General features: G+C 50.3%; 1 protein-coding gene and 1 long non-coding RNA gene across 2 annotated transcripts in view; one reads left to right on the plus strand and one right to left on the minus strand.

Moving 5' to 3' along the window:
• Positions 1-152: 152 nt before the first annotated feature.
• MRPS18A (mitochondrial ribosomal protein S18A) lies at positions 153-15,648 on the minus strand. Its single transcript, XM_030870602.2, has 6 exons — positions 15,523-15,648; positions 8,704-8,735; positions 6,175-6,282; positions 3,652-3,775; positions 3,351-3,420; positions 153-573 (listed from the first exon to the last, which is right to left on the minus strand). The coding sequence occupies exons 1-6, from the start codon at positions 15,632-15,634 to the stop codon at positions 429-431; spliced, it is 591 nt and encodes a 196-aa protein (XP_030726462.1). The 5' UTR covers positions 15,635-15,648; the 3' UTR covers positions 153-428.
• A 70-nt stretch (positions 15,649-15,718) lies between these two features.
• Positions 15,719-16,280, plus strand: part of LOC115860653 (uncharacterized) — a 66,083-nt gene continuing 65,521 nt past the window's right edge. The window contains exon 1 of the long non-coding RNA XR_004042503.3: positions 15,719-15,908. This is a non-coding gene — a long non-coding RNA (uncharacterized lncRNA). The remainder of the gene's footprint in view (positions 15,909-16,280) is intronic.

Below are 16,280 nucleotides of genomic sequence, written 5' to 3' on the forward strand. Positions count from 1 at the left end.
CAATAGAGAGGAAGGGAACCTGTTTGGCCCGTGAACTCCCCTGTTGCATTCACGTGGCCCATCACAAGAGATCAGTGACTTAATGCTCAGTAACTGGCCGGAAACGGGTTGAGCCCCCCGCACTTCCCAAGCAGTGGGCGCACACCCAGTGGGTGAGTACAAGCCTGGTTTATAACATTCCTGTGGGCAAAGCTCCTGTCCACCAGCAATGAGCCCAGGCCAGTCACAAGACCACAGCAGCTGCCTGGGGACTCGACTGCCCCACCTGCACCCAGCGCCCAGCTCTGTTGCAGAGCAGGCCCAGGGCACTAGTGTTGGACCTGCTAGCCCTCGTGCCATCCACGTTGGAGGAGCCGGGCCACCCTGGTGGGATGGGGCGGGAGTGCAGGATGAGCTCACGGCCGGCTCTCGGGAGGCCGTGCTCTCAGTCAGTGATACAGCACCAAAGGCCTGCTCGCGTAGGAGACGTTGTCCTTCAGGAGGGGGGACCCCACAGCCATGCGCACCTTGTTCCAGCGGTGGCCTTTGTTGTAGATGGGCTTGACGGAGCGGGGAGACCAGCGGGTGAGGTACCTGTGGAGCGAGGATGAGAGGTGGCTGTGGGACCGTGGGCATGGCCTCCTCAGGCCCAAGCCGCGCTTGGCCAACCAAACCCTTTCACCAGTTTTCCTTTCTTGAGAAGGGCTTTTCCTGGGAGCAACTGCTGAATATGCTGTAAACAGATGGGCTGGGCTCCTGCTGCCGCAGGTGTGTGTGGCCAGGGTCAGGCAGCACAAGGCCACACGCTTCCTAGATCTTTATGAGTCGTCAGTGTTTGTGTGTATTTGCTGGGGGAGGAGGTGGAGGAAGAGGCTGCTCAGAGAGCAGATCATCCCTCTGTGGCCCAGTCACGGGGAGAGGAGAGGCTGATGTAAGGGCCTGGAGGAATCCTTCCCTCTCCCCCACTTGGCTCACTCTGCCACCCCAGCCTTCAGGGAACAAGCCTAGGCAGCCATAACTCGTAGAGGATCCCTGCCCCTCACCCAACCCATGATGGGGGCCAGGAAGATTCTTGTAAGTAGGAGGGGGTGGGGTGGGGAAAGATGGCTGCCACCCATAGTCCTTTTGCCTCCTTTGGGGATGGCAGCAGGGCCCTGATAGTTCCCGGAAAAGTGGCTCATGCCGGCTGGGACTGGGGTTTACTCCGTCCAGAACGAAACTCGGATCCTGTCCAGAGAGGCCCACCCTTCGTCCTGAAAGCTCAGCCATGGCAGAGGCCAGGATCCTCCCCTGCTTCCACACGAGGTTAGGGCTCAACCCAGCCGCCTCTAGAGACCCTCAAATGAGAGGTTTTAATTAAAAAAATTAATAACCATGGCTGAAAATTTTTAGCTAAGAGTGAAAAAATGACTGCTGATTTATACACTTCAACTGAGCTCCCCTGGACCTGTGTCTTCTGCTCTGAGCTTTGAGAGGAAGTAAAAGCTGTGGGTGGTATTGGCCTCCATGCCACGTGCGAGGTGGGCCAGCAGGAGAGGGCTTCCCCATGTCCACTGTGGCTGTCAGTGCCCCAGCAGGGAGGCCTCTGTGCAGTAGGCTGGCCCCAGGGATGCCTTTGGTGGTGCTGGGACCTGGCAGGCCCCTGTGCTGGCATTTCCCAGGCTTCAGAAGGGTGGGTGAAGAGGTGGGGTGTGGAAGCAGCCTCCCCCAAAGGGTTGCTCCTTGGGTTTGAAGACCCCAGATCCCGAGGCTCACCAGGCTCTCCATAGTTGCTGCCCTAAAGGCTCCCTGCCCCTCCCACCCTGGAGAGACCCCAGGGAAGCTGGGATTCAGCTGGCCCTGGGCCTGATGCTTGTGCCACAAGGAGCAGCCACCTGGCAGGGGAGGGGGCTGAGGGCCTCCGGACGGCTCTCTGGGAACACTCCAGCTCTAAGAACCAAGGCTCCTTCCTCCTACCTCTCCTGAAGGAGTGGGGAAGGAGGACGCATGGCTCCCCCGGGCCCGGCCGGTGCATGGCAGCTCAAGGACCTCTGGATGGAATCATAAAGTCCCTTGTAAGGAATCAGCCTCCCATGTAGCCAGGACTCCCTCTCCTCCCCAGGGTGGCCTTTGCAACCCAAGAGCCCCCACGCATCATCAATCCGGTGTCACGTTAAAGGACACCGGATATATGGGAGGGAGCCTGGCTTTGCTTCAAAGGCCTGAGGGAAGGATGGATTGTGTCCTTAGGCCTGCTGCTTGTCTCTTAACGAGTCAGGGTAGGGGGCGGCTCAACCCCCAAAAGGTCCGCAGCACATTTGGGAAAGACAGGAAGAGGTTAATATGTCCCGTTCCTCCGGGGCTGCTGGCAGATGGCCCAGCTAGCAGTGTGGGAGGTGCAGGTGGAGATGGGCAAGGGGCCAGGGTGTTGGCGAGGCGTCAGTGAAGACCCAGCTCTGGCCCTGCACCCCCAGCCCAGCAATCCATGGCTAGTATTTGCCTGGCCTCTCATCCTCCATGCCTGGGTTCTGTTGGGGATCAGCCTAGGAGATTTGCTGGGGGTGGGGGATCTTGCTTTGCTTTAACCACAGAGTGCAATTCCAGTGGCAGCGGGACAGGCTGAAGGCAGGGGGTTTATTGATACGATACGGGAGAACAAGAAGAAATACCAACATCGATTTTACAGACCTGGATCTACTCTCAACCAGGGGGTATTATAGTTCTAGGAGTATGTGAGTGTGGTAATGTCAGAGACAGCTGTTTAAGTGTTAGACAGGAATCTATTTCTACACCAGAGGGGACCACCCTGCTTAGGCTGAAAGGCAGACTGACTGATTCTAGGACCTAGGGGACTTCCTCTCCTCCTCTATAAAACCTCAGGACCTCATGGGATACCATGTGCAGCTGTGCAGGTCGTTAACTGCACAACTCTAGGGAGCACCATTCACAATCTAGTCTACCTGGATGCTGCCTTAAAGTTTTGCAGTGTACGATTTGCGCAGCTATGTACAGTGGCCCTGCCCCAGACAGCCTTCCCATTTCTATTTCTAAGGCCTCATTTTGCCCTTTAATAACCCCAGTGCTATTACAGAAAGTTTGCAGAAGTGCTCTGACATTCCCATAGCAACTCAGTATGATGTCATAAACAGAAGATTAGCACATTCTAATGCCCAACAACGACCTTCTTACCCTTCTTACCCCTGTGCTAAGTGCCCTACTGGGGAGGGACAAGGAAAGAGGCTGAGGCCGGCAGGGGAGAGTAACAGAAGCGTACACAGTGGTCGGACTGATGGGGTGGGTGCTTAGGCTGGAAGGGATGGAATGCTCCAGCTTTCCTGAACTGTGGAACGAACTCCAGGAGAGAGCCTCCCCAGCCCAGGTTACCTGCTTACCTGTTGAGTCGGGGTTTGCTCTTTGGAACAAATCCTTCTGGAAGCTTAGGTCTGTGATTTGGGAGCAGACCTGAGTGGAGAGAAAAGCATTTAAGGGGATGGTCTCTGCAGCTCCCTGTGTAGCTCTTGGGGGCTGGAGGGAAAGCCCAAGGGGGTGGGAGGTTGGCACTAGGGGGTGAGTATAATGAAGCCTCTGGATACCCATTGCCCTTTCAGGAGGGGCTGGAACACGGGGCAGCTGGAGGGTGGAAATGGTGCCCACAGCCCGCTTCTGCCCCTCTTAGCCCAAGGTGCTTTCTACCTGCTCGGTGGGCCATCTTCACACACTCCTCAATCTTGCGGTGCTCTTCCTGGCACAGGCCCGTGACCCTTCGGGGCAGCATGCCCCCGTGTGGCCGGATGAACTGACTGAGCAGCAGAACATCCTAGTGGAAACGGAAAACAGGACATGAGGGTCCTCTGGACAGGCACTTGCTGCTGGGGAGCCAGGGCTAAGTGGCCTCCAGGGGAGGCTGCTGTACCCTGGCACTGCCAGAGGCTGAGGCTCCCCCGGAACAGACCTGAGGCCACTCCCTCCCCAAAGAGCTCTGCACGTGGGCCTGCTATCTCCACCCTAACAAAGGTTCAATCCCAACTTAGCAAGATTTCCTGACCCCATTACCAACCCCAAGAGTCCTCTCAGCTCCTCCATGAGATAAGTCTTCCGATAGACTAGGTTAGAGAACAGGAACTCTTCAAGAAGGTTAACAAGATTTCATGCACCCACGGTATCTTTCCTGGTGATGAAAGGTGTGTTCTCCTCCTTGGGTGGCGTAGGGGGTATGTCATGTACTTCTGCACAACAGGGAAAACCTGTACCATTTCCGCCCCCAGAGTCTACATGCCACAGCCCAGAAGACCCACAGAGAGCCCCTCGACCTTGTGCCATGCCCTCTGAAGCCCCAGGCAGCAACGAGCTGAGGATGGGGCCAGGTTGCAAGGTTAAATCCCACATCTTCTAAGCCCCCTGTGACCAGATGTAAATGGATTCTTGGGCTTCCTTTGAACCATCAGACCGCTTTGGATGAGTCAAGGAGAGTGTCAAGAATTAAGAATCAGAATCAAGAGAGACCACGTCCCCTCCCAACTCTCACAGCATGGCTGAGAGGGTTAAAGAAAAGTCGCCCACCTGACCCGGAGGGGCCTGGCATGCCTATCTCCATGGTCCTGGTCCTCAAACTGACTCGCTGCCCTGGCAGGTACCTCGCTGTATAACGGCAGGTTTGTTTTAATCACTGGAAAGCTCCCGGGGGACCCAGGCCCCCAAATGCCACCCCTGTAATCTCCAGACTCTGATGAAAAGAACTTGGATTGGATTATCCAGGGATAATACACTGGTCTCACAGCCCCAGTGCCCCCACTGCAGGCTGCCAAAAAGGCTGACAGCTTTGTGCAGCTCAAAGTGGCAGTGCCCTGAGCGGAAAGGGGTAAAAGGAAAACAACTTCTTCAGCCTTTACCTTGGAGGGGACTGGATTTCTTCTGCTTGATAAACAGAGCCAAGTCCATTTCCTGGAAATGGCTCGTAGGAAGAGTGCCCCATGGTGATCAGGCAGGTGTGGGGTTCACCTCTCTATTCACAGCTGGGATTCTAAGTATGGCCAGGACCCCACTAACTTCCATGTCACAAGAAGCTGAGAGCAGTGCCCCGTGGCCTGCAAGTTCCCTGTTACTCCAGGTGGCCATCAGCGGAAGGGCCGGGACAGGTCAAAAGAATACCCCCACCCCCACCCCCACCCCGGGGTGGCCTGAAGCCAAGGCTCCCAGCCCAGGAGATTAGTTGGGTCATTCTGTTCAGATCCCGTGGACATGTGGCCTCTCCTGCTCTGACCACCTGACCGGGATCTCTGCCCTTAGTCATCCCATTCCACAGAGGGGCATAGGGACAACCTGCAGGTCAAACTGGCCCAGAGTCTGAATCACCTGAAACCTAAAAACAGGGTTGCTTAATGTCACCAATAGAATGCTAAAGGACAAGTATGGATTTCTCTAGGGCTGCGTCCTTTCCCCCAGGCCCGCCCCATCTCTAGACATGATATAGAGTAGTAGCTGGGATCATAGGCTCTGCCTGGGTTTTGTAGCCCCAGAGCGTGCATCCCAGCTCTGATACTTACTAGCTGGGTGGGTGATCTGAGGCAAGTTCATTAACTTGTTCATTAACAAGGTCATGCCTCAAATTTCCTCATCTGTAAAACAAGGATGAAAATAGTACCTACTTCACAGGGATATTGGGAAAACTAAGTGAATTATGCCCCATAGGTGCTTACACACAGAGCAGCACCCCGTACAACTCACCTATTGTTGTTCACTCTTGTCATCTCTCTGTGAAACAACAGCTCTAGAAGACCTACAGCAAACAGGGGTCTCTGTAGCTCCAATATGGAAAGAGAATGATATATCCCCAGATCATAGTAAGGACTCTCCAGAGATGTCCTCATTATAAAAGGAGGAAAGCCAAGCTCAGATTCTGATTCCACCCCCCTGGGAACACAGCCCTACGAGACTGGGCTCCAGGGCCCTGGTGGTCTGAATCAACCGCAACCAGACCATGAACTAAGTCAGTGACTCTCCACCCTCGCTGCACATTAGAATCACCTGGGGAGCTTTAAAATATAATGATGGCTGGGCTCCACCCCAGGCCAACAGAAACATCTGGAGGTGGAGCCTGAGCATTTTTAAAACTGGACAAAATGCTTCTGTCTTGGTGGTTCCATGACATGCTGCTTAAGCCCACAGGGAACACGAGCTCCAAGACGCGCAGACATGTGTGTCTGTGCCCAGACTCACCTCGTAGTTATACTTGTGTTTCAGGTTCCAGCGGCAGATAGGGCACTGGCCGGAGGGGTTGGGGGGATTTGGACTTTCCTTGGGAGTCCCTGTGATTCGGCCTTCAATCTAGAAGGCAGAGAAAGAGAGCCTGTGAGGGAGAGGGCTGTGCAGAGCCTCTCATCCTCAAACAACCCCCCGAGTGGTAGGAGTGCTGGTGAGACTTCATCTCTGGGGGCCTCAGGCGAGTAGCTAATGGGTCTCTCTGCCTGAATTGTGGTGCTGATTCCATAGCTGCTGGACAATGGACCTTGGAGTAGCCACAGAGATGGGTTTGATGGTCTGCAGGGGTAGTAGAAACTGAACTTAATGCTGGTGGCAAGAGGGAGGGGTTTGCTCTATCAGCTGAATGCTACCTTTCCTTCCTCAAAAAGACAAAAACTCCAGAACATTATGCTTCCCTCTCTCTCCTTTGGGAAAAAGCAATAAATGCACATGGTAGAAAGTTTCAAACTGTGCAGGGATGTGGAGTCGAAAGGAAGTCTCCCTCCCATCCTGCGTGTCCTTCTCAGAGGAAACTGCAGTTTCCAGTTTTATCTGACAGAGGTAAGTTTTTGCCAGTGGTTCTCAACCAGGCAGGGTTGCCTAAAAACAGGGTCCAGGGGACACTGGACAATGTCTGAGACATTTCTGATCATCCCCACGGGGGGATGGAGTGCTACTGGCCTCTAGCAGGGAAGGTGCTCACCACCCTACATGCACAGGACAGCCCTCACTCACAACACAGAACCAGCCAGTCTAAAACGCCAGCAGCACCAGGCTGAGAAAGCTGGTCTAGGCCTATACAAGCAGACAACTGTGTGCGCTCTCCTCCTCCCCCCTCTCTCTAAAAACACAGAGGGGAGGATACATTCCCCTGCCCTCCTCCTCTTATCACTCTGGATTCCACCTCTCAAACCGTGCTGAGGCCACATGTGAAGTGACCTCCTCCATGGCTGTTGTATCCTGTGACACAGCCTTGGAATTACTAAGCTCAATAAACCAATGATCTGGGCATCAGCTCCAATTGCAAGAAGGGGAGTTTGGAAAGCCTTGCTGATTGAGGCCACAGATTGTGTGATGTTGGGACAGGTCTGAGAGACTCTGGGAGGGAAGCAACACTGTCTCCCAGGGAAGAACTGGCAGAAGGCAAAGGGGGCCAGAAGCAAGGCTTGGCCATGCAGGGTGCTGTTACTACACAGTTATGCCAGAAAGGGGAAAGTGCGCTAGGGAAAATGTGCAGGTACATGGAAGGACTTGGGAGGGGGTCAAGGTGGGCCTGGTGGGGGAGAGCTAACACTTATTGACTCCCCACTATAGGCCTGGCTCTGTGCTAATAATGGTCCACATGTATCATCTCATTTAACCCCACAACCTAGTGAGGGCAGAATCATGATCTTATTTTACTGATGAAGAAAGTGAGACCCCGGAGAGTAATACCCAAAGTCAGCCATGGCAGCGCCTCTCCAGGCATGGCTGGGTTACCTCCCCCAAGGGCTCTCATGGGGCCACATACTTCTGTGTTCATTCCACAAATAGCAAATTCATGCCCCACAGGAAAAACACTCTTCACACTCAAAAGCCAGACGTGCTTCTGTCCACCAGCATGGAGTTTAAAGGGTGAATACTTGTTTTGGCTTTAGATAAGGGAACCAAAAAAGGTGCCCTAAGGGAATGGGATCCCCCTAGAAAGAACTGTTTTGGGGCTAAGCAGTAAAAAGGCTGAGGGCGTGTTCTGGGGAAGACCCAAAGACGGAACCCTAAGGCTTGTCCTGGGGATAAGAAGGCCTTAGGGAGGACTGGTCTTGACTGGCCGCCAGAGGGTTAAATCCCTGCTTGACATGGAAGCTACAGAGGCTTCTGGGAACTCGGTGGAGTGGTTGAGGATTTCTTGGAGGCGTGGAAGGCCGTGTGAAAACAACGTTGTCTTTTAGGGATTATAGGATAATCTAGGCCCCATGACTCCCAGAGGAAGGGAGGTGAGATAGGCCCAGTGAGGGAGGGGGGAGTAGGTGGGTGAAGAACTGTGCTAGCTTTCTCACCAACAGAGAAGACAGGGTGCCAGCTATGAGCCCAGGGCCCAGAGAGTGTCACCTTCTAACTACATCACTTAAGGAGTAGTAGCTTAGTCATTCTAGGCAGAAAGCAAAGATCCAGGCTCCTCGCCCGGGGTCTACTCTCTCTAGTCTTGTCATTACCTTAGTTTTCCCCTTTGGAAAACTGACTTATCACCCGCCAAAGAACATATCAGCAAATACCTATGAGCTCTTGTCATACAAAGGGCCACTTTAATCAAGTAACAGATGTCTTAGTCCAGGCACAGCAACTGTTCCTGATTAACCACACTCTCACACACAGGTTGAAAATAGTAGACTGTGGGATTTATGGTCACAGAGGGAGCAGATCCTGAAGCCAGGAGTCCAGTTGGGGCCTCCCACCCTCCCTCAGAGGAGCAGCCAGGCAGCTCCAAGCATTAAAGATGTTAGAAGTGGCCAACTCGACGATACTTACTATAGTTGTCTTCCCTGCTTGGATCTCCACCACTACAGAGATAAAGGGGAAAAACTAGGTCAGCCATTTAATAAGGAACAGGGAGTTTCAAGTAACAGCTCAAACTTTACACATGCAGAAAAACGGAGCCCTCTCTCTGCACTCTCCCACAGCCCTGACCTGGAAAAGGAAGTATGCAGGGTTCACCTCCCAGTGCCAAGGCTCTGTGCCCTGGAGGATGGGCGGGGGCAAGCCCAGATGCCCACATCATATTATCTGTCTGGGATTAAGGGTCTCCACACTGTTTCTGCCTTTCTGAGATTAATCTTGGTTCCATCCAAGGTACTTGGCAAGACCTTGCCCTACTGTGGCTAGCAACAATGGCCTAAGAGATGAGGGTTGAAGGTGGGGGGTGGGAAGTGGGCAGAAGCCGCTAAAAGACCTTCAAAAATACCCATCGCATATGTTCTTTCATTAGGAGAACCAGACAAATATGGTTCCTGACCTTGACGAGTTTGCAATCTAAGATACAGCACTGAGCTAACACTGCTCCAGGGGTCCCACGGTGGCTAGGTAATGAGACCAGTTCACTCCTAAAACATCCTGAGAGCCTTGTGTACAAGCTGTACAAGGGCAGCTGTGCGAGTCAAATCCTCTCCCTGTAGGGGTGCATTTTGTTATCCACACCGGAGAGGGGTGATGGGAGAGGTGGGAATGAGGGGCCTGCAGATATGGGGTCCAGGCAGAACTGCAGAGAGTGCTGCAGTTCCGCACTGAGAGGGCCTCCCTCAGCTCTTCGCTGAGGCAGTCAGAAGAGAACCCGAGGGCAAGACAATGAAGCCGCACGCACACAGGCACGCAAGCCAGGCTGTACATATGTCCTCTTACTTAACCAGGATGCAGAAAGACAACTTCAACAATATCCAAAGGAAGAACCAAGCTAATAACCCACATTCGGCAAATAGAATCAAATAGAAAGTTCTTGGAGATTCTCCCTGGTCTCCCAGTTTCTTTAGAGAAAGAAGCCATGGCTTTTAGCATAGGAACGCATACCACAGATGCTCCATAAAGGCTAGGGAGCAAAATACTTCTCATAATGCCCTTCTGACTGCTAACTACTGTAACAGAAAACATGAGTGCACATACTAGGCTGCAAACTGTCTCCCCAAATAGTAAAACCATATTTTAACAGTAGCTTGGCTACCACAATTCGTTCTACTCAGCCCTAGCCAGATTAGAAAGAGCCTAAGGTTAACTTTGTGAATCTAATGAAAGTTACGGACCTTGCCCTGGAAACGCTTCCATAAGTGTACACACAATTAGACATGGATTACAGGAAGCTCACACACCCCTACAGCTACACACCTAAATGGTAATACTGGTTTTCCCTCAGGGATGGGAGGAGGTGATTTTCTGAAGTTTCTAAAATAAACATGTACTGCCTTTGCAATAAAAAATAAACAGTAAAAAGAGAGAACGAAAATGTCTAAGAAAAAAAAGTGAGGCAATTCTAACCCACCCGGAGGCCCACAGCAGCATCTGTGATCACTGAGCTTTGTGACTGACACCAAACTGGACACAGATTGCCTGGAATTGTCCCCCGTTTGTTTTCTGGGCAAGGCCATTCATAAAGACTCATTACTTCAACCAACCAACCTGAGAGACTCTCAACTTCAACTCCACACACACAAAGGAGTAACAATGGCCAGAAAGGCCCCGAGGCTTTCTCCAGAGAACACTGTATACTAATCAATTCAAAGACAAACTAGGTTTCTCTCCCTAAGAGAAAATGTGTCACCGCAAAGATCAACTTGTTTCGAAGAGAGACCAGCCTAAATGGGATGTGGGTGAGACTCAAACTGGTACTCAGTCTGGTGGCCAGCACAGCTGCAGGGAGATGGTCACTGCACTGTGTCAGCTACAAAAGTAGGGAGGCAGAAGGACGCAGCCCTAGCCCAGCAGGGCTGCCAGGCACCCCGGAAACTTTGCAAATTTGCAAAAACCAAGTTGGAAGAGGGACGGAGGGTGACCCAATCTGAGCAACAACAGGTGGGGGGTGAGTTTTTAAGAATCCGGATAGGAAACAAAAGGAGAGACCCACTCTGGTACCACTCAAGTCAGCGTGAGAACAGTGCCCTGAAACGAAGCGGACAAACATGTGCTTCCCCTCTAGGTGGAGGCACTTGGGTCCTAACCATCAAGTAAACAAGTCTAGCAAAACACACATCACTCCCGGCAAAGAACCAAACCCTGAAGTCATTCCACTGGCCCCTGGAAGAGAGATCAAAGCCCGTAGCAAGCTCCACTGTTAATGAGCTCCCCACACAGCAACTCTGAGCCAGTGAATCATCTCACTATAAGTCAGTGGGTAAAACAATAGGCAGATGCTTATCTAATAGAGACAATTCGTCAAATGAGAAGGAATGACTGGAGAACTCATACAGGACAGAGATTGGTCAGGGCGGTGTCTCAGTGCAGGGGCAGAGGGCCCACAGGAGCCTGAAGAGGCCCTAGGAGATTTCAAGTCTCTGAAAACAGGAGTTAGGAATCAAAATAGTATTGCTTTTCAGCATGCATACAAAAACATGTCAAAACCAAACAAAACCTGATATCCATTTGTTCCTGGCCTCCTCTCCATTCAACAGAAGTGGGGGTGGCTAAGAAAAGCTGGACTAAAAAACTGTTAGTCACTAACTGAAAACTTGTTTAGGAAAAGATGGAATTGCTCTTGTGTTCTGAGATATGGCTGTATCAAGTAAACTAAGGAAAGATACGAAGCAGTTTCCTAAACTAGAATTAAGGGCCAAAATCTTCTAAGATAGGCACTTCTCATACACATCAAATAATCTGTGCCATAGGAGGCAACACATTTGCTGAGTACCCATGGAGTGTACAGCCGGGCTCCACCCACTATGGAGAGCTCCAGCCTACTAGGAGACACAGTCTTTGCCCTAGAGGAGAAAAGAGAACTAAACCAAGCAAGGGAATCTCACTCTAACAAAGTCCATGCCTCATAAAGAGGTCCTTTGAGTACTTCAGTAAATACTCACCTAGGATGGAGTCCAAGATAACTGAAGTGTGTCTAGAGCAAACAGCATCGAGGTGAGATTGCAGTGAACGCAAAAAGACCTCAATGGCCACATAAACACAGACACAGTGAACTGCAGCAGGATAAAGACCCAGCTGTTTAGTAAAGGAGGAAGTGAGGAGAGCAGAATGACGAGGAGTGGAGGGCACTGCTGCAGGAAGTGCCCAGAGACCAAGGTCCTTCTTGGAAAGGATCCATGGAAACCAAGTCCCAAGTAGAGTATGAAGGGACGGAGTAACCGAATGGCAACGTGGCTAAACGGTAGCACCAACAATCTTCAACAATCTTATGTAGGGTCAGGGAGTAGAGCGCATGTTTGGGAAGTATGGCCATTGACTACTTCTCTCAAACTCCTTCCTCGCTCAAGCTCTGCTCCCTTCTGTTCATCTTTAATTCTGCCACTAAAGTTTTCTGATTCTCTCATCACCTACCCCTTCCTTTTCCCTTGGACCTCTGAGGGAATGTCTCTCTGCACTATCCTTCAAATGAGGAGTCTTACTGCTACATAAAAATCTCCTTCCACTAGAGGTTACTCTGGACTATGTCTTTTTTTTTAAAAAATATTTATTTATTTATTTGGTTGCACTGGGTCTTAGTTGCGGCAGGTGGGCTCCTTAGTTGCGGCTCACCAGCTCCTTAGTTGCGGCACGTGGGCACCTTAGTTGTGGCATGTGAACTCTTGGTTGCAGCATGCATGTGAGATCTAGTTCCCTGGCCAGGGATCGAACCCGGGCCCCCTGCACTTGGAACAGTCCTAACCACTGCGCCACCAGGGAAGTCCCTGGACTACGTCTTTTGAATTCTTTAAAGGCCCCAATTTGTTCACTCCTCTCTCAAAGCTTTTACCTATAAGAATGCCCATCCTGCCAGGCATATCCTTGTCTGAAATGCTAAGTCCTCCAGAAACCTCCCTTAGGAAAAGATGAAGAAAATTCCCTTCAGCCTTTATTCCTTTTCAACACACTCTGCTCTGAGGGTCTGATAGATCATTACTGTTAATTCAGATAGTCATATGTGTTTATTTTTCTTGTTTTAAATGCATTCCTTCACAAGGGCTCTAAGAGTGACAAGGCAGGAACAAGGTCTAACCTTTGCTAGGTCTGACAGTGTCAATCATGAAACTAAATGGTCTCCAGCAAGTTAACTGACAAGAGCTTTCAGGGAAGGGAGGGAACCATGCAGAAGCCCTGCTATGGAATACCAAGGTGATGGTATTGGAGGGAAAAGTGCTGGCTGTTCTTCCAACTCTACTACTTACTAGTTGTGTGATATTGGGCAGCTACCCAACACCTCTGGACCGGATTTCCTCATTTGTAAAAATGCCTGTAATATTCACCTTTAAGGATTGTTGAGAAGACTGAATAAGTGTACGTGGGAAACCTAGCAGTGTTTGCAGCAGGCACTTAGTAAACCACAACTTCCATTTTTTGTCTTCCTTTAGTCTTGCTTCTTCTGTAATTATCTTTTTTGGTTTTGTGTGTCCCTCTGTCAAACTTCAGACCAGGCTTTCTCAACAGCAGCAGGATCAGTATTTCAGGCCAGGTGGTTCTTTGTGGTGGAGGGCTATCCTGTGCACTGGAAGATGCTTAGCAGCACCCCTGGCTTCTACCCACCACATGCCATGAGCACCAGCTGTGACAACCAAAAATGTCTCTGGACATTGCCAAATGTTCCCTGAGGGACAAAACTGCCCCCAATTGAGAATCACTGCTTCAGACAGAGAGATTCTATAGGCAGGAGGAGTGGTGCTGAATGCCCATGAACTCTGACTAAAATTAAGGAAGTACTATCTGATACTCTGAAAAGTAGAATGCTTGAATATTTTCAGCAAGACACCCACTTTCCTCTCCATGACTTTAAATTCTATGTGTACAATATTATTTGTGTGTCAAATATACCAGCTGGGACCAGTCAAAATTAGCTTTATGTGTAATTCTTTATGCCTTACACATAATGGATAGAATATCAAGTTTTTTTTGTTTTTTTTTTTTCATTTAAAGGCTTTGGAGATAGATGGTTCTCAAGAAAAATATAAAATATGGTAATGCCTTCATGTAAGATCACATAAATTCAATTATTTAGCCTTTAGGTCTGACAGTAACACAGAGAAGCTACCAGGTATTTATGGCAAGGAAGACTTCAAACACCCATCTCATCATGCAGCCCAGCATTTCACAAACTCTCCAACTGAAAAATTCTCATCTCAAATATTCCTTTGTAAAAAATCAAAACTCTTCCGCTTGCTTATCCTCTGGGGACATAGCAAAAAACTGTTTTCAACTTTTGATTTCATAAAGGATAAGTAAATTGCAGCCGTTAGTGTTTGACACTTGGTAGACGCCCTCAAAAATGTTATGGGTGTATGCCTGTTTTGCAGCATGGGAACAGATAGAACACCTTATCCAAGACACCTCTTTGTTGTCTTTCTTTATCAATGAATTAGTTTATCTTATGCTAACCAGGCAGTATCTGGATTTTGTTGTTCTTTCTAGCAAATGTTCCATTTTCCCTTCATAGCTAAATTTTTCAAACACACCTATTCATTTCTTCATGAACCATCTCTCTCATTTTCCCAAACTGGGTTCCTTGTATGCCACTCTATTGAAATTGCTGTTTGAAAGCTAAAAAAAGACACCTTTTCTGAGACAAATCCAATGCTCTCTTCATTAGGCTCTTCTTTTTGGACTTTTATGGTCCCCCTGGCAAAAATGATCTCTATTTTCCTCTGGATTCTTCTCAGCTTTAGTTAAAGGATATGCTGGTCAATACTGCACCAGATCTTAAAAACACACACTCACACACACACAAAACCACTTCACTTCTATTGCACATCACTCATCCTTTCCTGCTTCCAGCAGTGCACAAAGACTATGTCCTGAAAGACCTCTTCACTCTGCCAGATTCCATCCTTTTATGAGCCTGTTAAAGACACGCCCCCTTCATGAAAACTTCCAATTCGGTTTGCTGTTGCCGGTAACCTAATCTCCCTGTACTTCCGCATGTAAATACCTAATACCTAACTTGCATTTATTGGAGTGTATCATATCATCTTATTAGAACCTAAATTCTCAGGAAAAGGGTTGTATTTTTTTTTCTCCAGAATCCCTTAACAGCTTGAAGTACAGCACTTGGCCTTCAGTAAGCTCTCGGTGCAATACTAGAATCAGACTGCTTTTCCATACTTAAGATTAATGAAAAGCAAAACCACCATCCAGCATATGCCTCTGTTTCAACTGTTCAATGGTCTTTCCACCTTAGCGTCCACTTCTCAGACTAGCGGCCCAGGCAGAAAAAGCTGCCATCAGATTACAGCATTTTCAGATGAGAAACTGGAAAGGGAGGCCCGGGGGAGGTTATCCAGATGTCCTTCCCCGATGGCGCAGGAATTCTTTAATGAAGGAGGCGGCGATTCGGCGAATACGGAACGGAGAATTAACACGCAGACCCTAACCAAAAACTTTCCTGAACCCTGAGACAGGTTTCTCTTCTGCCCCTGCTAACTAAGTAGGCTTTTCTCTCCGATCTCCATCCCCCTCCCCCGTCCCCACGCATGAGGACAATCACGATGGGTGGGAGGTCAAAGTAACAGCATCAGGGTCTGGAAGGGAACTGCAAGCACTCTCGGAGCCCAAGCATCTCCGGCGTTTCGGAACCGCCTGAAGGAAAGGGAGGGAGGGGAGCACGGGGGCAGAAGGAAGCAACCTTTGCTTCTCCTCTTCAACGCTGGGAGGTCACCAGGACCCAGGACTCACCTTCCCTGAACCCGCGAGCTGGAGGCCGGGCCCGGCTGGTCGCGGCCTGGCCTGCCAGGAGCCCTCTGAGCACCCGTCCGCAGCCGGACACCAGCACATTGAGGGCCACCATCTTGAAAACCAACGCTGACCTCTTGTGCACTTCCGCTTCCGGAACGGCGCGCGCGCAGCCGCAGTGGTGGGCCGGAAGCTTGCGCCCTGTGGGCTTCTAGCTCCGTTATTCTTGTCCGTTACTTCCATTTCCTCACCTCTCCCGCTTTGAGCAAAACGGTGCGGCGTTGTGTGAAGCCTGTGCTTTGTTCCGAGAGTCTAGGGGGATCTTTAGCTCCTGTCTGCCAGTCCTCGAAGTTCCCAAGGTCGCTTTCGTTCCCTGGCGGGCTTCTTCGGTAAAATCACATGCACTGCTCCTATTTCTTTAAAACTTTTTCTTCTCTTCAAGTGAGATGTGGATTTTCAGCTTCTTGAGGCTGGGCTTAAGTCTGTACCAGAGCAGTTGAAATGGTTAGAAACAATGGTTCTGGAACATCAGGTATCCCGCAGACCTGGGATAGAGTTAATACCACCCCCACCCCACCCCCCGCGCGTCTTTCATTCTCATAACTTGGCGCTTCCCTTTGGCCCCAGGGCCTTTGCTCAGCTATTTGCCTGCTCTGTGGCTACTGGTAAACTTATTTCTCAGGGCTCAGCTCAAACTTCACTTCCACATTAGAGTCTTCCTTAACCTCCCTGTTACTTGTTCTCAGCACCAGATACCTCTC

The sequence above is a fragment of the Globicephala melas genome, chromosome 11 (assembly GCF_963455315.2).
Source record: "Globicephala melas chromosome 11, mGloMel1.2, whole genome shotgun sequence".
Lineage (NCBI taxonomy): Eukaryota > Metazoa > Chordata > Mammalia > Artiodactyla > Delphinidae > Globicephala > Globicephala melas.